Genomic DNA, 22,787 nt, shown 5'->3' with positions numbered 1-22,787 from the left:
CTACTGAAGATACTCAGAAAGCTTTGGGGACATAAAGGATGATTTACTTTTTTCAAAGGAAAACTCTCTTTCTGTTTTTCTCCCTTTACCTTTGTCTTTCAGTTATACCTGCCGCCACTTGCGGAGATATGTTTATGTGTTGGACAAACTGTATTTCCCCCACTCCCACTGTTCTACACTTCAGCGTTGCTTCTCGACCCTCAGTGACAATGGAGAGGAACTCTTGTCTTTAACTTGCTCTCACATTCTCAGATCCTATGCTTCCAGGTTATTAACCTCTGCTGTCCACTTACTGCATGCTGCATGCTGCGTATGACTGACGATTTGCATGTTTTAGTGGGACACGTGGCACTTAAATGGCTAAAGGGAATGTTTGTATTTGAAATGATATGTGGTAATACTTTAAAATAATGGCTGGGATTTGTTTCTTTACAAATGTCATCCTAAGTACTTTATATTATGTTTTGTGGGAGAGAGGAAAGCTTTCAGCCTCGTGGTTGTCGTGTAAACTTGCTGGAACTTTTCTATATTTTGTTCCATTTGGAAATGTTTTGATTTAATTTATAGTAGTTGGAGTGCTCTGTCTTATTTGTCTGTGGAATAGACTCTACAGTGGCTGTTAATTACAGATGGATTTTGAATTCTCTTTCCTGCTCTGCAAGCACATCTGAGAGCTAGCTAGCTGCAGGACTCCATACGTGTCTGATAGAGGCATATTTAGTTGAGCAGTTTGAATTGTATGCGAAAGTAGATATTATGCTATTGGAGTTTTGTATTCCTTACTCATTTTATTTACATACTTATAAAATCAGCAAGTTGCAGTGTGTCATGGATGAATGTAGATTAAACATAATGATGGTGGGAGTAATAAGAAAGAGAAGTCATCGATCGCAAATATCAGAGAAAAGCAGTACCTGCTGTTTAGTGTGTATCGTGTGCCAAAAGAGGTGCAGTATGACATTACTGCTTTGTACTTTGCAGTTGACATTTTTAACACACATTTTCTGTAAGTCAGAGATGATTAATACCAGCACTATACCGTTGGCGAGATATGATAATTTAGGGCAATGTCTTTACTGCCAAATGATGTAGAGAAATAAAGAAAGCGCTCCATGACACTCTTAACCAGAAAATGGAAGACATTTAGAATAAAACAAGAGTTTTTGAGGTGAAGAAGCATACAAAAGCTTCAGACTACATAGAGCATCTAAGTGAAAACAGTTTGGTTATTAAGAAAGGGGGACTGTGTGGCAACTAAATTGACAGAGCCTTTTCTTGATAGCAGAAAACTTTTACAGTCTGATGATGTCTACGAGGATCTTATTGAGTCAGTATAGGTATAAAAAAATATAAAAGTATAGATCTATAGATGTATATAAATATTTTATATAGATATAAAAGTATAGGTATAAGATATTTAAAAAGTCAGGGATAGAAAAGCAAGTGAAAATAATAGAATAAATTGTTAAGTATATAATAAAGATAATATTTTATCAAACGAAAGCCAATAACTTTCTATTGCCTTATGTAGAGTGAGTATCAGGTAAGTCCTAGGAATTGGACACAGAGCTTGTCTGGCTGCAGGGAATGGGCGACAGCTGGATCATGGAACCTCTTAAATGGGCAGTGTAGTTGACCTTGCCCTTATTTACTTTGTTTCTCCTGTTTTTTTTTTTTTTTTTTTTTTCTTTGCATGTATCTTTGTATCACATCTGTCCTACTAGGCTGTAAGCCTCCTAGACTAGACACAATTATCTTATTCATTGTGATACATCATATGGTCCCTAACTTCATGTCTGGCCCATTGTTAACCCTCATTAATACTGTTTGCAGCAGGTTTTACCATTTGCCAGATGTGACAGAGGCCACTGTCTGCTTCCTCCTGAGTCATCCATCTGACAGGAGTAGATAGAAGGGATAAAGACACATCAACTGGAAAGATAAAAGGAAGTGAAGGGAAAACAAGAAAGACAAAGTAGGGAGGAAGTGAAGGAAAAACAAGAAAGACAAAGTAGGGAGGAAGTGAAGGAAAAACAAGAAAGACAAAGTAGGGAGGAAGCAACGTAAAAGAGAGCAGAGAGAAGATGGGGGCACCATGTACCAGAAACAGTGGGCAATTCCTGATCCCCCTTCACCTGGTTTCAGCAGAGTTAAATAGACACTCAATGCCCAAGTCGTTACAGAGTTTCTTTTATATTTTCCATTTCCCCTTTTAGCACCTTTCCTAGAACCCTTTTGTTACTTACTCACTTTGGTTTCTTTCACTTCCCCAGGTGGTGGTTTTGTACTCCCAACTAACATTTAAGGTACTAACCCACTGAAGAATATGTATATGTATAAACCAAACCCAGTGCCATCGAGTCGATTCCGACTCATATATATATATATATCCAATACAAAGTTCTACTGAGTACTAAAAAGCCTTTAGAACCTGTCTATACTGACATGTCAGGCCCTGGTAGGCCCAGATAGGTAGTTGAGGAGACATTCTGAGGCCAGGGGAACTTTATAGCATCTTTCAGATGCTGCCCCCTATAAGGGCACCAGATGTACTGTCTCTTGACCTCCAATTCTACCGGGCTTTTTCCTTTTTTTCTGAACAGCAGAGAAGAAATAATAATGTATTAATACAGTGTAGTAGTCAGGGACATGGGCTCCAGAGTCAAGGCCCCTCCCTCCCTGACTGTTAATCCCAGACCCACCACTTGCAATCTGGGACACTGTACATGACACTGTTCCATTCAAGGCCGACCTCGGGCTGTGGGTGTGATTTGCATAAAAAGGGATATCTGGTTAGCGTCGCATACCACGTTTATTTGCAAGTAACTAACATCCTGCATATATAGTGACACATGGGAAGGTCCCTGCAGTTGAGAAATGTTCTTTCAACAGAACTACATTATGTAGAAGGTTAAACCAAGCCAGATGTCTTTATGGAGCAATCACAGACTCAGTTCACAAACTCAAATAGGTTTTGGTTTGTGGGATGTTTAAAACGTAGCTCTGTTCTTAGAGAGAAATATAAACTTCTTCCTTTAAAAAGGTCTTTACCTTCATGTAACATGAATTACTGCTGTAGAGAGAAATCTCAGTCATCCTAATGCAGCCTTCTTCCCAATGTAAGAATTCTTTTTTCGGCATCCCTGAGAGAGTGTTTCCAGGTACTCGCTGCCTCACGAGGCAGCAGAGGCCTTATTATTTCATTGTTAGAAAGGTTGTCTTCTGTTCAGTCTGCCTGCCAGTGACTCTCATATCTTGGCTCTAGTTCTGTGCTGGAAAGAAGCACAAGTACCAACTTCGCCACTTGGGAGAATCTCTCAGATTTTTAGAAATACCTGTGATGACTTCCCTTCATCTTTTTTTTTCTTTTTTCCAGCTTAAATACCCTAGTTACATCAACCATTTCTGACAACAGATGATTTTTAGATTATTCAGTTTTCTCCTTGTCTTCCTGGTTGATCTGTATCTGTCAGCACCCATCATAAAATTTGGCATCCAGAATTGGATGTAGTATTTCAGTTGTACTTTATAATTTTGGGCTTTATAACTTAAAATTATGTTTTATTAATTTGACCTAAGTACAGTCATTTTTAAAAAACAAGCATACTTTGGCTCATGTAAAATCATATACATCTCCCTATCTAGTACATTTTGCAACTGAGTAACTTGTACTTAAATATTTGAACATAATTGCAGGGCCTTACATTTATTCTTACTTCAATGTAATGTATTCATTTTGTCCCATTTTTCAGAACAGGTAGCTTCTTCTTTTCACCCCTGGAAGTATTCAGATCAGCTCTCAAATTGCCCGCCTTAGATTTGACTTGTATAGAAATCAAATTGAGAATTTTGAGTGAGCACTTGAGAATTCTAATTCATTGTTAGTAACTACATGAAGTCTAATGTTTTGACTCCTTAGAACTTTATGTCCAATTCTAAGTTTTACTTTCTTAGATTTCAAGGTGGAGTGATGAATAAGTTTTGAGAAACCTGTGAAGTAAGAAAACACCTATTTCCGTTATTTTAAAGTGACTTTATACTGACATGACATATTTAGCTGATGTCAAAACTGCAAATGTTAATGTTTAATTGGGTCTGAGACAAGGAGAAATCAAGGGGAAAATGAGTGTTGAGATGATCCTGTTGGGGCAGCACAATTCATTCTGAATGACTGTTAACTCAGAGGTTTAGTTTGTTGCTGCCTGATGCTAGAATGCTAGAAATTTATGTTATACTGCAAATCAAACTAAATTCTACATTAATTAGAGTTGAATGTTGAAAATGAATCCGAAAAGAACCAGAAGAATAAAAGGGGGAGTGGGAGAGGTAAGCATAAGGAAAAAGATTGGTCGATATGACTATGTAAAAATTATAAACATAAAAAAAAAATCATCTCACGCCAACAAGCCTGGCATTAATCCAAAAAATACAAAATAATAAATGTTGGAGAGGTTGTGGAGGGACTGGAACACTTGCACACTGCTGGTGGGAATATAAAATGGTACAACCACTCTGGAAATCAGTTGGCACTTCCTTAGAAAGCTAGAAATAGAACTACCGTATGACTGAGCAATCCCACTCCTTGGAATATGTCCTAGAGAAGGAAGAGCTGTCACACGAACAGATATATGCACACCCGTGTTCATTGCAGCACTGTTCACAATAGGAAAAAGATGGAAGCAATCAAGGTGCCCATCAATGGATGAATGGATAAATAAATTATGGCATATTCACACAATGGAATACTGTGCATCGATAAAGAACAATGATGAATCTGTGAAACATTTCATAACGTAGCGGAATCTGGAAGGCATTATGCTGAGCGAAATTAGTTGCAAAAGGACAGATATTGTATGAGACCACCATTATAAGAACTCAAGAAATAGTTTAAACAGAGAAGAAAATATTCTTTGATGGTTATAAGAAGAGAGAGCAAGGGAGGCACGGAGAGGGAGATTCACTAATTAGATAGTAGACAAGCACTAATTTTGGTGAAGGGGGAAGGACGACACAATACAGGAGAGGTCGGCACAACTGGACTAAACCAAAAGCAAAGAAGTTTCCTGAATAAACCGAACGCTTCAAAGGCCAGCATAGCAGGGGCAGGGGTTTCAGGACCATGGTTTCAGGGGACATCTAGGTCAATTCGCATAATAAAATCTATTAAGAAAACATTCTGCATCTCATTTTGGAGAGTGGTGTCTGGGGTCTTAAACACCAGCAAGTGGCCATCTAAGATGCAACAATTGGTCTCAACCCACCTGGAGCAAAGGAGAATGAAGAACACCAAAGACACAGGGCAGGTACGAGCCCAAGAGTCAGAATGGGCCACATAAATCAGAGACTACATCATCCTGAGACCAGAAGAACTAGATGGTGCCCGGCTACAACCTATGATTGCCATGACAGGAAGCACAACAGAGAATCCCTGAAGGAGCAGGAGAGCAGTGGGATGCAGACCCCAGATTCGCGTAAAAAGACCAGACTTAATAGTCTCACTGAGACTAGAGGGACCTCGGAGGTCATGGTCCCCAGATCTTCTGTTAGCCCAAGACAGGAACCATTCCCAAAGCCAACTCTTCAGACAGGGATTGGACTGGACTGTAAGAAAGAAAACGATACTGGTGAGGAGTGGGCTTCTTGGATCAGGTAGACACATGAGACTATGTACGCAGCTCCTGTTTGGAGGGGAGATGTGAAGGCTGAAGGGGACAGAGCTGGCTGAATGGACACGGAAACATAGGGTGGAGAAAAGGAATATGCTGTCGCCTTAGGGGGAGAGCAACTAGGAGTATGTAGCAAGATGTATATAAGGTTTTGTATGAGAGACTGACTTGATTTGTCAACTTTCACTTAAAGCACAATAACAATATAAAAAGAAAAAAATCAGAATTAAAAGGTAACATGATTTATAACATAAGATAGACAGCCAATTTCTCCTCACGTCTATAAAGAGCTCTTAGAAATCAATAAGTGAAAATGAAGGACACAATTGACAAATGAACAAAGTACACGTGGTAGCAACTGATAAAATGTACAATCAATAAACATTTAAAAAACAGTTTTCTCAATAGTGACAAAAATAAATTTACAAAAATGAAATACCAATGTATGTTTTTGTTTTGTTCTATTTTATTTATTGTGTATGTGTGCAGTTTTCTGTAGGTAGCTGGGTTTTATTTAGTGATTTTGAGCGTGAATGTGACACAGTCAAAGCCTGCTTCATCTGAAGATTGTAGTACGGTTGGTGAATTAGAGAGACTAGAACCCAAATGTAGGTAACAGAACCAACACAGAGACGACTTGATTGTGGCAGTGGAGACAAAAAAAGAAGGAACTGGTGGAAGTGATTTTTGAAGGAAAAAAAAAATTCAAGAGAACATAAATACTGAAATGGTATAGAACTATTGCCATCGAGTCATTTCTGACTCATAGTAACCCTATAGGACGGAGCAGAACTGGCCCATAGGGTTTCCAGGGAATGGCTAGTGGATTTGAACTGCTGATCTTTTGGTTAGCAGCCAAGCTCTCACTATCAGTAGGGACTCTAACGTTACTTCTGTGCACGTTAGTTAATTCTTCTCAGTCAGCATTGCAGATATGCCTAAATCTTCTCTGTGGCTTTTTGTTTTGTTTTGTGTTTTTTTTTTTAACTATGCTTTAAGTGAAAGTTTACAGAGCAAATGAGTTTCTCATTCAAACTTTTATGCACAGATTGTTTCATGACATTGGTTGCATTCCACACAGTGTGTCAGCGCTCTACCTCTTTCAGCCTGTTTCCGTTCATCCAGTTTTCCTATCACTTCCAGCCTTCTTGTTCTTGTCTTTGCTTTTGGGCAGGTGTCGCCCATTTGGTCTTGTATACTTGTTCCTCATGTGTGTTATTGTTTATTTTATAGGCCTGTCTAATATTTGACTGAAAGGTGAACTTCGGCAGTAGCTTCAGTTCTGAGTTAGAAGGGTGTCCAGGGGCCATAATCTCAGGCATTCCTCCACTCTCTGTCAGACCAGTAAGTCTGTTCTTTTTTGTGAATTTGGATTTTGTTCTATATTTTTTTCCCTGCACTGTTGGAGACGCTCTATTGTGATCCTTGTCAAAGCGGTTAGTAGTGGTAGCAGGGCACCATCTAATTCTTCTGGTCTCAGGCTGGTGGAGGCTGTGGTTCATATGGTCCATGAGTCCTTTGGACTAATATTTTCCTCGTGTCTTTGGTTTTCTTCATTCTCCTTTGTTCCGAACAAGATGGGACCAATAGATGTTATCTTAGATGGCCATTCGCAAGCTTTTAAGACCCCAGATGCTGCTCATCAAAGTAGAACGTAGAACATTTTCTTTATGATCTATGTTGTGCCAGTTGACCTAGGTGTCTCCCAAGACCATGGTCCCCAGCCCTCAGCCCTAGTAACTCAGTCCCTCAAGGTGTTTAGATGTGTCTAGGAAGCTTCTATGACTGTGCCGCCTTTGTGCTCTATTATATATATATAAATATACATGCTGTACGTATAAATATGTATGTATAAATATCCACAGCCTAACCTATATGTATGTACATGGATATATTCCTATACACCCTCCTTCCGCTATTCAGCATACATATCTGCTTGTAAGTTATTATTTGTTTTTACTGTTATGTAGGTTTGTATATGCTACAGTATTTCCTGTGATTGCCTTTTTTTTTTTTTTTCCCTTCCCTTGTGTTCCTCTCAGTGTCTTCCTTTGCCTTGGTCAAGTTGTGCTGACTTCCCCTATATTATGTATTGTCTTTCTCTTCACCAAAGTTAAAACACGTGTCTACTATCTAGTTAGCGATTTGTCTTCCGCACCCCTCCTTTCCCTCGTAACCATCAAAAATTGTTTTTATCCTCTGTGTAAACCTTTTCTTGGAGTTTTATAATAGTGGTGTCATTCAATATTTGTCCTTTTGTGATTGACTTACTTCACTCAGCGTAATGCCTTCCAGATTCATTCATGTCCTGAGATGTTTCCAGGATTTATCATTGTTCTTTATCATTGCTCATATTTGTCAGAATGGCTTGGGGGCAGTGTCTGACCTCCTCCAACCCCACAAGGGGGAAGGAGAACCAAGATCAACAGCCCAAGGCAGATTCCTATGAGGAGGAGGTCAGACACGCCTCTTCCTGGCCATCTTTACCAAGTCTGACACCAGTTGTCCCTCACACAACACTCTCTACTCTCTGCTGGGTTCTGTGATTCATTGCAGTGACCACACAGAACTCAAAACCGTAGTCACGATTATGGGGTTTATTATAAGGCAAGTAACAGTTATAATTCAGGCTCAGGAATACTCAGGATACAGTTTTTTCATCAGGACAGCCTTTTCCTAGCTGTGCTCGAAGACACGCCTCTCCCTGGCCCTCAGCCTCTGCCCACAGACACTCAGCTTTCTCTCTTTCTGCTGCTGGATCTCTGCTTTGGGATCTCTGCTGCTGGTCTCTCTGCCCTTGGTGGTGGTGGGCTCCTCCCCTCTGCTCTGGAATTGGCTCTCTTTGAAGGCAAAACTGACCAGTCCCCTTGGTAGGCCACAATTACCCTGTCACACAGTCACCTAGGTGGGAGTTACAAGACCATGGCTAGAAAGGCCACACACAAAAGTAATTGATTTCACTGCAGCATTCCATTGTGTGTATATACATAATTTGTTTATCCATTCATCTGTTGATGGGCACTTAGGTTGTCTCCATCTTTTTGCTGTTGCGAATAATGCTGCAGTGAACATGGTGTGCATATGTCTATTCATGTGACGGCTCTAATTTCTGTAGAATATATTCCCAGGAGTAGGATTGTTAGATCATATGGTATTTCTATTTCTAGCTTTTTTAAGGAAGCACCATGTCGTTTTCCATAATGGTTGTGTGGCTTATGTTTTATACTATAAGATTGTGCTAAAACCCACTGCCGTCGAGTCGATTACCAACTAAGATTGTGCTAGAGATATTTTTATCACTGACAGTCAATTTTAGAAGCTTTGTATAATCCGGTGAAAGGTAGATTTTTCTAGAGTAAAGGCTTTTTAAACTTTACAAACATTTCACAATTTGTTTTAAAATATTAAAGATATGGCATTATGCTGAGTACGTCAATCACAAAAGGTCAAATACTATATGAGACCACTACTATAAAAGCACATGAAAATGTTTCTACATAGAAAGAAACAATCTTCGATGGTTACCAGGGAGGGAAAAACACTAACGAGGTAGTAGATAAGTGGTAATTTTGATGAAAGGTAAGACAGTACACGATACTGGAGAGGTCAGCACAGCTTGACCAAGGCAAAGTCATAGACACATCCACATGCCCAGAGGGGCCGAGCTCCTGGGCTGAGGGCCAGGGACCATGGTCTCGGGGAACATCCAGCTCAATTGACATAACATAGTATATAAAGAAAATGTTCTACATCCGACTGTGGTGGGTAGCATCTGGGGTCTTAAAAGCCTGCAAGTGGCCATCTAAGGTATACATCTACTGGTCCCATCTCTATCAGAGCAAAGGAAAATGACGAAAACCAAAAACACAAGGGAAAGATTAGTCCAAAGGACTAATGGACCACAACTACCACAACCTCCACCAGACTCAGCCCAGAACAGCTAGATGGTGCCCAGTTACCATCACTGACCTTTCTAACAGGGATCACAATAGAGGGTCCCAGACAAAGCAGGAGAAAAATAAGAACAAAATTCAAATTTATACACACACACACACAAAACCAGGCTTGCTGGACTGACAGAGACTGAAGAAACCCCAAGAATATGACCCCCAGACACCCTTTTAACTCAGTTCTGAAGTCAACTCCTGAGGTTTTCCCTTCAGCCAAAGGTTATACACTATAGGGTCGCTGTGAGTCAGAATCGACTCAATGGCAACAGGATTTGTTTTGGTTTTTTTATAGGGCCAGCAATAACACACGTGAGGAGTGTGCTTTATAGTTCAATCATGTGTATGAAACTAATGGGCACTGCAGCTCAAAAGCAAACATGAGAAGGTAAGAAGGGACAGGAAAACTGATCAAATGGAGGCAGGGAATCCGTGCTGGAGAAGGAGAGAGTGTTGACATATCTTGGGGTTGACAGCCAGTGTCACGAAACAATTTGTGTGTTAACTGTTTAATGTAGAAACTAACTTGCTCTGTAAACTTTCACCTAAAGCACAATTTAAAATGAATAAATAAATAAAGATATGGTATAATACCCAACCCTAGATTATTTTCCAATAGTAAATTGCATTTGTAAGGTAAAGTATGGTGGAAAATAGTAGATTTCTGTAAAGAAATATGCTAGAAATACCTACCAAAAGTCATTAAAATGTTAATATCATGGAATTTATTCTAAGTGAAGAATTTAACCTAAGGAAAGAATTATTTTTTGGAACAAAATAAGGAAATGGTCAAGTAAATTATATCCTGTCAACTCCATGGAATATAATGAAGTATAAAATACTATAAAGAAAAAAAGTAAAAATACGGAATACATTTTGATAGAATGTTAAGTAAAAAAGAATATAAAATTATATCTTGCTATTAAAACAGCTATATAAAATTACATGCATATGGACAAAAGCTAGATAACAAATAAATTGTGCAGCACTAGTAAAAAATATATGACATTTCTTTTTTATAATTTTAGATGCTATTTTTAGGAATTTCAAAAAATTATACAAATTTAAATTATAAAATTTCCCCTCCCTTACTTATCCTTCCTCCTGCCCCAAGGTAAATGTACATCTTTAGCTTTGCTTTTCTTTCCTTTTCCCACCAACATCATGTCATCTCATTTTATTATTTGGCAAAGAACTGCAATGGTTTCTGGGAATAGATAGTAATTACCCAATCTATGATCATAGAAAATTTCCCCCATGGTTTACTTTAAAATTTTAGAATTCACTTTTTTGAGGGGGAGGGAGGAATGCAGCTTTTCTTTTTAACTGCATGGGCTTATAATTCTGAGTAGGCATATTAAATCATTTCTGTATCTAAATTATAACAATCTCAAATTTAGGATTATTTTTACCCACTTGGCATGTCTTTTATACTGTGGTTTTAAAAAAATTACATATGGTACCATTTTTATTGATTTCAAAGGATTGCATCTTTAGTGTAAACCAAAGACAGTGTTCTAAAGAATTTTCTTTAAAGAGTTTTTGAAAATTGCTGGAACAGCCTCATCATAGGATATCTATCACTAAATCTGTAATGAATAAAGATTTGAAGCCATAGTAATAATTTTTCATGTATACAATACTGTCTTAATAATTCTGTTGTGGCTGTGTGCTTTATTGATTTCTGGGCCACTTCTGTGGCATGAAATGAAATGTATTATCCCACTTAAACCATTATGGTTTCCTTTTGAATTACATACTCACTACTTGATCCTGTCGTCAAGCATATTTCATTTTCTATAATGTGTTCAGTTTTAGAGATTTATTACTTTAATACTCAATGCAGTATAAGTCAAAGTAGGGCAGGTAATTTTGATGAAAGAAGTTGGTAAGAAAAAAAAGTTATTATTTTTTTTTTCTTTAAACTCACTATCCTAACTTATGGCAGCTAACCAAATGGTCGGCAGTTCAAATCCACCAGTCGCTCCTTGGAACCCTACGGGGCAGTACTACTCTGTCCTATGGAGTTGGTATGAGTTGGAATCCATTTGACAATAGTAGGTTTGGTTTTTGGTTTTGGCATTCTAGCTTAGTATTTTTTTCGGTTTTGGGATTTTGATTTTAAAGAAATTATAGTAATGAATTGTTGCTGAGTGTTCTGAAGAAGAGTAGAGGGCAAGCTTGACATGCTAAGCACGATCTCTATTGATTTCACCGCTGAGATAGATAGTTTTGCTCCCCTCCCTTCTACTGCTTCTGTAACAGTGCACTCTCAGTTTTTTCTCCACCCTTTTGACCATTTCTTCATAACCTCTGCTGTTTTAAGTATTAGCATTCCTGAAGGCCTGTACCTAAAGCTCTCCTCTCTTTTCACTTAAACTCTTGCCTTAGGCGTTTTCATCGATTTCTATGACTTTACATGTCATCCATATGCCCCATTGCTCCCCGAATTTATAACTCCATTGAGCTTCTGAGCTCCAGTCCATTTTCAACTGCCTTACTGTTAACATCACCATTCACACCCCTAGCATGCTGCTACTCCCAGGTGAACTCTTGAGCTTTCTCCATAAACCCTTTCTTCCTGTGGCCTCCTCCGTCTCAGTAAATGGCGTCTACATCCATTAGGTTGCTCATGCCTATCACGTGAGAACCAGTGGCATTTTCTTTCTCTCACCTCCCTACATCCAGGCTCACTTTTGTGCGTTTCAGTTCTATATCCAAAATATAAACGAGTACGTCCTCTGTTCTCCGCCCCCACTGCCAGCCACCCTAGCTCAAACCAGCCTGTCTGTGAATGTCTTCCGTAGGCTATTAAAAACCCTCCTTATCTGGTTTCTCCTCCTCCAGTCTCATCACCCCCACTCCTACGCCCATCGCCAGTTCCTGATCAGGCAGGCAGAAAGGTCTTCATACAGTTTAAATCAGATTCTTTGTCTCCCTTGCTCAAAACCCTTTAGTGGCTTCCCTTTGCCCTTTGGATGGTTTAATTCTCTCGCCACGCCAATTGTCTTTCCTTTTCCAGGAAGGACGTCTGGAGCCCTTTTCCATCTCAGGGCTTTTCATATGCTCTTTCCTGTGTAGAGTGCTCTTTTTCCCATTCTGTATTGCCTGCATCTGTCATGTTGTCAGACAGATCTTCCCTGATCACCCAGTCCATTGTTACACTTAATACTGTATTTTCTCTTATGTATGCTTCCTTTTTCTCTTTATCTCTCTCTCAGAGTACACAGTAAGCTCCATGAGGGCAGAAAACGTGTTTTTTTTTTTAACCACTGATCCCCTGTAAAAAAAAAAAAAAAAAACAAACCCCTTGCCATCAAGTTGATTGTGATTTATAGTGACTTTTTATAGGACAAAGTAGAAGAGCCCCATAGGGTTTCCAAGGAGAGACTGGTGGATTCGAACTGCTGACCTTTTGATTAGCAGTCCAGCTCTTAATTACTACGCCACCAGGGTCCCCACTGGTCCCCAGTGCCTAATATATTTGGGTACTCAGTAGGTCTCTACCTTTGCTGTATGAATGAATTAGTTTAGTTTATTGAAATTAACTTTTTATAGACTTGCCCATTCTAATTATAACCACTTTTTGAGAGATTACCTTGGCCAGAAGCATTAAAATGTCAATCCTATTACAGTGCTACTACATCTTTAAAATAGCAGTCACGATCGTAGTGTATCATTAGATAATGGAGTATTCTGTTACAGTTGTCTGGATATATTGTTTTCAGAGATCTACAGTAAAACTGCCTGGCAGGACAAGGCTCCTTAGCTCTTCTCTAATATATGGAATTGCATTGCTTTTTCTGTCAGTTAAATATTTTACAAATTTCTCAGTTTTTGGACCATCAAGGCAATATCAATATGCTTTAAAAGATGTCTCATAAAAATGCAGAAAAAGCATTTTATCTGATGGCTCTAGCTAAGTAGAAGAAACTCAGAGAGAAAAACAAAAATAATTTTGCCCCTTGAAATTTTAGCATGACACTGGAAAATTATTTGAAACCAGAGTAGTCCTAATAGGTTTTACCCAAAAAAAAAAAAAGGTTTTTTTTTTTAGCAGAAATAAATTATTTTGGCTTAATACTATGGCATAATAGCAGCAAAATAAACTTTCAGAAACATAAGAAATAAGAAAATAGATCACTACATGTATTAAAAATTTTATTAACTTTCTTATTAAAATTACCTAGTAAAGAAGCAAATTTATATACTATACTTATGTGGAAAGGCTCAGAAAAAATATTTTCAACATATCACTTATAAGAATATTGGTAAGATGTGTTCAAGACCTACAGTAACAATAAAACTCACCTAAAATAAATGTTAGACTCGCCTGCCATGGTGATCTATATTAAAATGTCACTGAGTTGTATTGCACAATTTATTATCCAAATGGAAGAGCTTAAATTAATAACTAAAATATAACAAAAGATACTAACAAAGTAAATTGTGAACCTGTGAGACAAATGTCATGAAATTTTTGGCACATAGAAGCAAAGTAAGAAAGAACTGATAAAATCTTAGGAAAAAACAAATGAAATACATGGTTTGATCTAAAAAATGGGAGTAGGTCTTTTTCGCCTAGAAATACCTCTAGGTGTAGGTACTCAAGTCTTAGCTGATGTACCTGTGGTTGTATAGGTGTAGGGTGTATAGGTATAACCAGAGTTCCTGAAGATAGATGCTGTAAATAACAAAATTTCCCGTGCAATTTAGACTACGTATATGGAGGATTTGGAGTGGATGCAAAATTCTCCAAATTGGATGCTATTCCCCTAGGACTGCCATTTGCAGGGAATTTCACGTACGTATTCAGACATGTGGACTCGCGTAACTGCTTTTTATAGAAATATTCTTGGTTACTAAATGTCTAACAGACTTAAAACATACAGGGTTTCCCGTATATGGAAGAAAAGTGATTCCACCCACTCTCCATGGCTTGGCACGTCACGATGCCAGCCCTTACATTTATTTGACTTCCAGAATTTAAATAGGCAGTGATGTAAATCAGAAGTTAATGTTTCACCTACTGGCCCTAAGTAACTAAATCATCATGTTCCTGATGAGAAAGCTAAATCCTTTGTAATTTGGCTACAGAGTAGGGATGGCATTCGTTCTAGTCCTATTCTTTAAGTTAAGTTGACAACAAAATGATTTATTCCTATGTTACAAAAAATGAGGAAGGAGAGGAGAATACAGAGAAGTTAAATGGTTTGGCAACAATCACAACAAGCTGGAAGTAGAATCCAAGTCTCTCTGGCGTCCCTGCTCTGATCAAAGTTTCACCGTATTGAAGGTTCACAGCGTCATACAGGGAGGTGAATGCATCTCACCACACGTATGCCTGATGTAATTATTCCCAAAAGATAGCTGCTTCTGTGTCTTTTTTAATTTCATGTTTTGGTATCTTTCATTTCAGCTCTTTTCTTTTACATTCTGAAATCTCTGTCTTACAAATTTGAGCTGGAATGGGAATTGAAGAGTTATTTTCTTTGGCATTTTTCCGTTTATTGATCTTATAGTGATCTTATATTGATCTTACACTGGAATCAGATGTGTTCCAAGAGGTCTCTTGTTTTGCACAACAATTCTAAAAATTAGCTGTCTGTAAAAGGCAGTTCATTAAAAATTAATTTTTAAATGAACTTTGGATGTATTCTATAGATTTTTTTAATAGGCTGGGTATTAGAGAGAGCACACATACAAAATATTTTCTTTGTACTGGTGATAATAGCTAGTATTTACTGAGCTCTTACTCTGTACCAGACACTGCTGTAATTATTAACAATACTTTAATCCTCACAGCAACTCTAAGATAGGTAATATTATTATTCCCATTATATGGATGAGGAAACTGATATACAGAGAGACCAAGTAACTTGCTAGAAGATGGTAAAGTCAGTATTGAAACCGAAACATTCTGGCTGTAGAAGCCACACTTTTAACCTTATACTGCCTCCCAAGAAACCTTTTTACAATAGTGTGGTTTTATTAGGTAACTTTGCCCTTGAAATCTTTTCAACCCATCTTAAAGCCATTACAAATCTAATTATTGGGCAATTGTACATTTTAATTATATTTGTCTGAATTCTCGAAAACTTCTTCTATTCTCTATCCACTCACAGTTTCACTTGTAAATAGTTTGTAAAACTGATTGCAATTCAGAATTGAAGTATAGACTATAGAAATGTAAGAAACTCAAAACGGTATTCATTCTTAGTCCTCTAAATTCTACATGGACCATTTAGTCTGGCTTCTGCTCTCCAAACCTGAAGAAGATCCCATTTTCCAAAGCCGTTATTCCTTAAAAATTTTTCATCGTGTTGTAATCTAAATGTCTGAGTTTGGTTTTAATTTTTAATATAGGCTTCTTTTTTTGGTCTTCTCAAACTGATAGTGAATACATGCTATTCTCAAATGGTTTTTAACCAGATCTCATAAAATAAGCATTTATAAGCAGATTTGCAATGAAACCCAAAAGATAAGTTTTGCTTTCTATTTAACACCGGGCAGAAATAAAAAAAAAAATTAGCAACTGAATATAATTTATAATGATGACTAATACTCCTATAGCTCCCTTGCCATTCTTCTGTTTAGTGACTAACAGTTGAATATTCTTCTAACTTTAAAGAAACAAGCAGAAGCTTTCCTGAAGATTTGGAAACCCTGGTAGCATAGTGGTTAAGTGCTACGGCTGCTAGCCAAAAGGTCAGCAGTTTGAATCCACCAGGCGCTCCTTGGAAACTCTACAGGGCAGTTCTACTCTGTCCTGTAGGGTCGCTATGAGTTGGAATCGACTCGATGGCAGTGGGTTTGGTTTTGGTTTGGGTTCCTGAAGATTTAGTCTAATTGGAAGTGTACTTACTATTCATGTAGGTATACAGGTAGCATTTTTATAGACTTTAAAAATGTTGGTTACGTTTAAGTTCAGCTTGTTGCACTTCATGTTGATTCTCTTAATTTCCTTTCCTGTCTGCATTTATTTTCAAGTAGCACACACTGTAAGTCACTAGGAAGTTCAAGTGCCTGTTATTTGTGGCAATAGATATTTTAAGAATTCCGTATATGCTTTCTGCAGCCTAGCATGCAGTGGTTGTGGGATTGTAAATCTGGTCAGAGACAGCAATTTGTGTCTGGTTAACGTGGTTAACTCTCTAGTATTTATGAAATACCCTCCAGTTCTAAATTTCTAAGTTACTTTTAAAGATAGCAATAGAGCTATACAGTGATATTTTCTGTAGAAAGTTAAAAAAAAAAAAAAAAAAAAGGTTAACAAGTTAATCTAAAAGAATTGAATAAAAAGGGCACGATTTACCTAGGTATTTCTGCGTGTTCACTGAGAAAAGCATGTTTGGGGAACACTTTTCATAGCTTAACTGATTGTACAATGGCCTCTGAATTCCTCTGACTGTCCCTAAATAGTCAAGTCAGAGAGTGTCACTGGGGGTTAAATACCCAGCAGTTAAACGGTGCACAGTCCTCTGCTCTGTGGCTATTCTGTTCTCGCTCTTTCCATGTCTTACATGACAATATATTAATGTAGTACCCAAGCTGTGAAGACAATGTGTTTTGACAGTCTAGTTTAAAGGGAAAACAAGAGCTTCAGGTTTTATTAGTTTTTTTAACGTTCCTTCTCAAAAGTCACTGTCACTTGATTTCTGCGTCTGGCATGAAACAGCAAACATAAGTATCCGGACTACCAAGTTTTGCATAACATATGATGTGGCTATTGCAAGAGTTTGTGGTATTTCCTGTTACCAGGGGTGTTTAGGGAAATTTTATTTTACCCCCACTGTCTGGTTTTCTGGAAACCCTAGTGGCGTAGTGGTTAAGTGCTACGGTTGTGAACCAAAAGGTCGGCAGTTTGAATCCACCGGGTGCTCCTTGGAAGCTCTATAGGGTAGTTCTACTCGGTCCTGTAAGGTTGCTGTGAGTCGGAGTCGACTCGATGGCAACAGGTTTGGGTTTTTTTTTGTTTGTTTGCTTTGTCTGGTTTTCTAGCCCCTCCCTTCCTCTTGTGAATATAATAATGATAATAACCTGTTTATACATTGAATCTGTATACATTAACAGCTTGAGGTTTCACTGAAAGATGACCCCCTTGAGCTCGAATCATGGCATAAACTAAGAGGCACTGACTGTAAAGTTGCCAGTGTAACTCACGCATGCCCATGACTTTTGGATTGACCGTTCGGCCTTATTCTCCTTTTGCTCTGTTTGCCCACATTCTTGTTATTTGGTCATTTCTGGACTTAGCTCATTGTTTGGCAAATAGTAAATATAAATTGGCTGTTTTTAAAACTTAACTTTGGGGACAAGACATGATAACAGTATGTTATTTAATGCTTCCCCAGTGCTCCGTATGCTATTTAGAAATTTGACCAGAGCTGTGTAAGCAAAGTTCTTTTGCCCTGGAAGAGAAGAAGCTGAACCTGTATTCTCGAGGCAGATTTTCTCACTTATGAACAGCTAGATCTAAAAGGCTTATACGTCTTTTACATTATCTTTCTTTGTACCCCAAATTGGCCACTGACAGAGAAAATGTCTTAAAAATACTCACCTCTGTGCTCCACCAGAAACCCTGGTGGCGTAGTGGTTAAGTGCTACGGCTGCTTACCAGGATGTCGGCAGTTCAAATTCACCATGCGCTCCTTGGAAACTCTATGGGGCAGTTCTACCCTGTGCTGTAGGGTCGCTATGAGTCGGAATCAACTCAGTGGCAGTGGGTTTTTGGTGCTCCACTATCTGGCTTTGGTAGGCTTAGGGAAACAGAAATGACTGAGCCAGGACTCCCTCTTGACTGAGTACTTCCACCTCCTGCATTTTATGCATCTTTTTAAATGAAACTAAGCCAATTTGGTTTTAATTTGCAAGGTTATTTACAGACAAATTGGTGGTTATTTTGTTCTGCCATAGTGAGAATGCTATCCCAAACAACAAAATGAACTCTTGAAATTATTGCTTTATTAGCTGACTCAGCCCTGGTGTGTTTATATTCTCAAATTTGAACTCGTTGACACAAGACTTAAATCACTTTTTTTAATGTATTGCTGAATGTACATACTTATTTGCATCCATGCTCTTTAACTTCACGAATTAAAAAGGATCAATATGTATGCTTGTCAGAGGGTAATGTGGCCTTATTTGTTTGAACATGGAGAGTTTGACGTGCCTTCCCATAATCAAAACTACAGAACTCACTTTTCCATTTTTCAGCATGTAAAACCAATCCTGTTGCCATGGGGTCGATTCAGACTCATAGTAGCTATCTTAGTTATCTAGTGCTGCTATAACAGAGATACCACAAGTGGTTGGCTTTAACAAAGAGAAATTTATTTCCTCAGGGTAAAGTAGGCTAAAAGTCCAAATTCAAGGTGTCAGCTCCAGGGGAGGCTCTCTCTCTCTGTTGGCTCTTGAGGAACGGTCCTTATCCTCAATCTTCCACTGGTCGAGGAGCTTCTCAGGCATGGGCACCCTGGGTCCAAAGGACACACTTTGCTCCTGGTGCTGTTTTTGTGGTGGTATGAGGTCTCCAGCTCTCTGCTTGCTTCTCTTTCCTTTTATCTCTAGTGAGATACAAGGTGGTGCAGGCCACACCCCAGGGAAACTCCCTTTACATTGATCAGGGAGGTGACCTGAGTAAGGGTGGTGTTACAATCCCACCCTAATCCTTTTAACATAAAATTACAGTCACAAAATGGGAGACAACCACACAATACTGGGAATCATGGCCTAACCAAGTTGACACATATTTTGGGGGGGACACAATTCAGTCCATGACAGTGGCCCCATAGGACAAAGTAGGATTTCCAAGGAGCTACTGGTAGACTCGAACTCTTGACCTTTTGGTTAGCAGCCAAGCTCTTAACCACTGCGCCACCATGGCTCCAGCATAAAGAAACTATATGTGTTATCATGTTGTTATTCCTAATCTGGTTCTGTAGGTGACATTCTCTGATTTTGTGCACTTACAGAGGCTGGATTTCCCTCTTACATGATCCAATGACATTTTTTTCTAAAGACATTTCTTTTATACTTAAATGAATACAATCATTATTTCCTTGCCTATTAATATTTATTATTCCACCATTTATCGTAGGAAAGTTTAGTCTTCATCCTGTTATTTTAAAATATAAATTTATTAGAAGTACCTTTTTGATGGTTTTGTTCTGTTTCAGCTTTGAATATTAATTCATTGTGTTTGTTTTAAGCCCATGATGTTAAAAAAATCGTTGTCTAGAATTCATCATCTGCCTTGCTTAATGTACAATTCTACTGAAAAACATAATATGCTAATGAGATTTTCTCTTGTGTTTGTTCATTATACCAGCTCACTGAATGCACTCTTCTGCCTAAAAGAGATGTCTTTCCATGCCACTTTGTTTTTCTAACATTTCTCTCTAGCAGATATCACCTTCCTTGTTTTCTCTGACACAGAGTTGGTGTTCAGAACTGGGCAAGTTATAGGTGATAGAAGCAGGGCAAGACCAGAGTTTCAATTCAGTCATCTTCCCGTGAGATTGAGAGCAGTTTTTATAGATGGTATACTAACAGTGAATACTGACAATGAATACAGCCTTCCTTTTAACAATCAAATGTGCACATCTGAGTATTTGTCCCTGTGTTCTCTGAAAAAAAAAAAAAAAAAGATTGGATTTAAGATTTTTAGTAAGAGCCCCTCTGTACTAAGCACTCTCCTAGGGTCGCTATGAGTCGGAATCGACTCGACGGCACTGGGTTTGGTTTTTGGTTTTTTGGGTGGTGCAGAAGGTAAACATGTTCACTGCTAACCAAAAGGGTGGAGGTTTGAGTCCACACAGAGGCCCTTCTGAAGAAAGGCCTGGCAGTCTGCTTCCGAAAAATCCGTATCGGAAACCCTGTGGAGCACAGCTCTACTCTGTGGTACACGCAGGGTTTCCATGAGTCAGAGTCCACTTGGCAGCAACTGATTCGGGTTTTTTGTTTATTTTTTATTAATACATTTATAGATGTCTAAGAGTTCTACTTTTAAATTTGTAAAGTTTGTAGGGATTCACATTCTTTTTCATGTGAGTTAATATGGTGAACCTCATAGTAGTGTAATAACAATCAAAAACATTTCAAATTTAAGCCTCAAAGAGTCTGATGGATTCATTCCATAAATAGGACAGGTGGGTGGATGGGTGATATCAGGTAGGCTTCACTGAGTAAAGTGACTTTTAAAAAGTGATTTGAGGACAGACATTTGGTGGATCAGTGGGTTGTTCCAAGCGTAGGGGGTGGCATGAAAGAAGATATAGGCAAGAGTGGGCGAAAGACAAAGGGTGCATTTAGGAGAAAAGGATGGGGAATGGGACAGGGTGTGGGAGGAGATGAGATCAGACACACGAGCTGGAAAAGAGTTGTGGAGCCATTTGAAGACAAGAAAAAAATTTAAATGTTGAGACCATCAACACTCTGATTAGAAGAAGAGGTGTGGTGAACATATACCCCCAAAAGAAAGAAACCTGGCAGTTTCGTATGTTTCATTGTTTAGTAAGAAAGACAGTGAATGAGCAGAGTAACACATGAAATGATTATTATGTGGGTGACCATCTAATCCCACACAATCTTGACTCTGGAGGCTTTGCTGTCTTCCATGACATGTGGCATCTCCAAATGATTCTCTAAAACATAAATCACGTACTGTCCGCTTGCAGGCTAGACTCAGACCAAAGAGGTGCTTTGTTTGGCTTGCCTGCACAATGTTTTTAAAAAGTTAAAATTTGTTACTAAAAATAGGAATAGAAGGACAATTCCTCAACATAATAAAGGGCATTTATACAAAGCCAACAGCCAACATCACCCTAAATGGAGAGAGCCTGAAAACATTCCCGCTGAGATCGGGAACCAGACAAGGATGCCCTTTATCACCACCCTTATTCAACATTGTGCTGGAAATCCTAGCCAGAGCAATTAGGCTAGATAAAGAAATAAAGCGCATCCAGATTGGCAAGGAAGAAGTCAAAGTGTCTCTATTTGCAGATGACATGATCTTATACACAGAAAACCCTAAGGAATCCTCAAGAAAACTGTGGAAACTAATAGAAGAGTTCAGCAGAGTATGGGGATACAAGATGAACATAAAAAAATCAGTTGGATTCCTCTACACCAACAAAAAGAACATCGAAGAGGAAATCACCAAATCAATGCCATTTACAGTAGCCCCCAAGAAGATAAAATACTTAGGAATAAATCTTACCAGAGATGTAAAAGATTTACACAAAGAAAGCTACAGTACACTTCTGCAAGAAACCAAAAGAGACTTACATAAGTGGAAGAACATACCTTGCTCGTGGATAGGAAGACTTAACATTATAAAAATGTCTATTCTACCAAGAGCGATCTATACATTTAATGCAATTCCAATCCAAATCCCAAGGACATTCTTTAAGGAGATGGAGAAACAATCACTAACTTCATATGGAAGGGAAAGAGGCCCTGGATAAATAAGGCATTACTGAAAAAGAAGAACAAAGTGGGAGGCCTTACTTTACCTGATTTTAGAACCTATTATACAGCCACAGTAGTCAAAACAGCCTGGTACTGGTACAACAACAGATACATGGACCAATGGAACAGAATTGAGAATCCAGACATAAATCCATCCACATATGAGCAGTTGATATTTGACAAAGGCCCCAAAACAGTTACATGGAGAAAAGGCAGTCTTTTTAACAAATGGTGCTGGCATAATTGGATATCCATCTGCAAAAAAATGAAACAAGACCCATACCTCACTCCATGCACAAAAACTAGCTCAAAATGGATCAAAGACCTATATATAAAATCTAAAACAATAAAGATCATGGAAGAAAAAATAGGGACAACGTTACAAGCCCTAATACATGGCATGAACAGTATGCCAAACATTATAAGGAATGTAGAAGAAAAACTACATAACTGGGAGCTCCTAAAAATCAAACACCTATGTTCATCCAAAGACTTCACCAAAAGAGTAAAAAGACTACCTACAGACTGGGAAAAAGTTTTTAGCTATGACATTTCTGATCAGCGCCTGATCTCTAAAATCTATATGATACTGCAAAAACTCAACTGCAAAAAAACAAATAACCCAATTAAAAAATGGGCAAAAGATATGAATAGACACTTCACTACAGAAGACATTCAGGTAGCTAACAGATATATGAGGAAA

At 38.3% G+C, this 22,787-nt stretch overlaps 1 protein-coding gene across 7 annotated transcripts in view; it reads left to right on the top strand.

Annotated features, from left to right (window-relative positions):
• Nucleotides 1-22,787, top strand: part of DYM (dymeclin) — a 351,008-nt gene that overhangs the window by 198,274 nt on the left and 129,947 nt on the right. The window contains exon 14 of one of the 7 annotated variants that reach the window (XM_049900187.1): nt 103-267. The exons of the other annotated variants lie outside the window; for them this stretch is intronic. Within the exon in view, the coding sequence (XP_049756144.1) occupies nt 103-267 (165 nt within the window). The remainder of the gene's footprint in view (nt 1-102; nt 268-22,787) is intronic. 7 annotated transcript variants of the gene reach the window in all.

This window comes from Elephas maximus, chromosome 11, assembly GCF_024166365.1.
Source record: "Elephas maximus indicus isolate mEleMax1 chromosome 11, mEleMax1 primary haplotype, whole genome shotgun sequence".
NCBI lineage: Eukaryota > Metazoa > Chordata > Mammalia > Proboscidea > Elephantidae > Elephas > Elephas maximus.
Note: the sequence above shows the minus strand (reverse complement) of the source record. Positions and strands in the feature narration are given on the sequence as shown.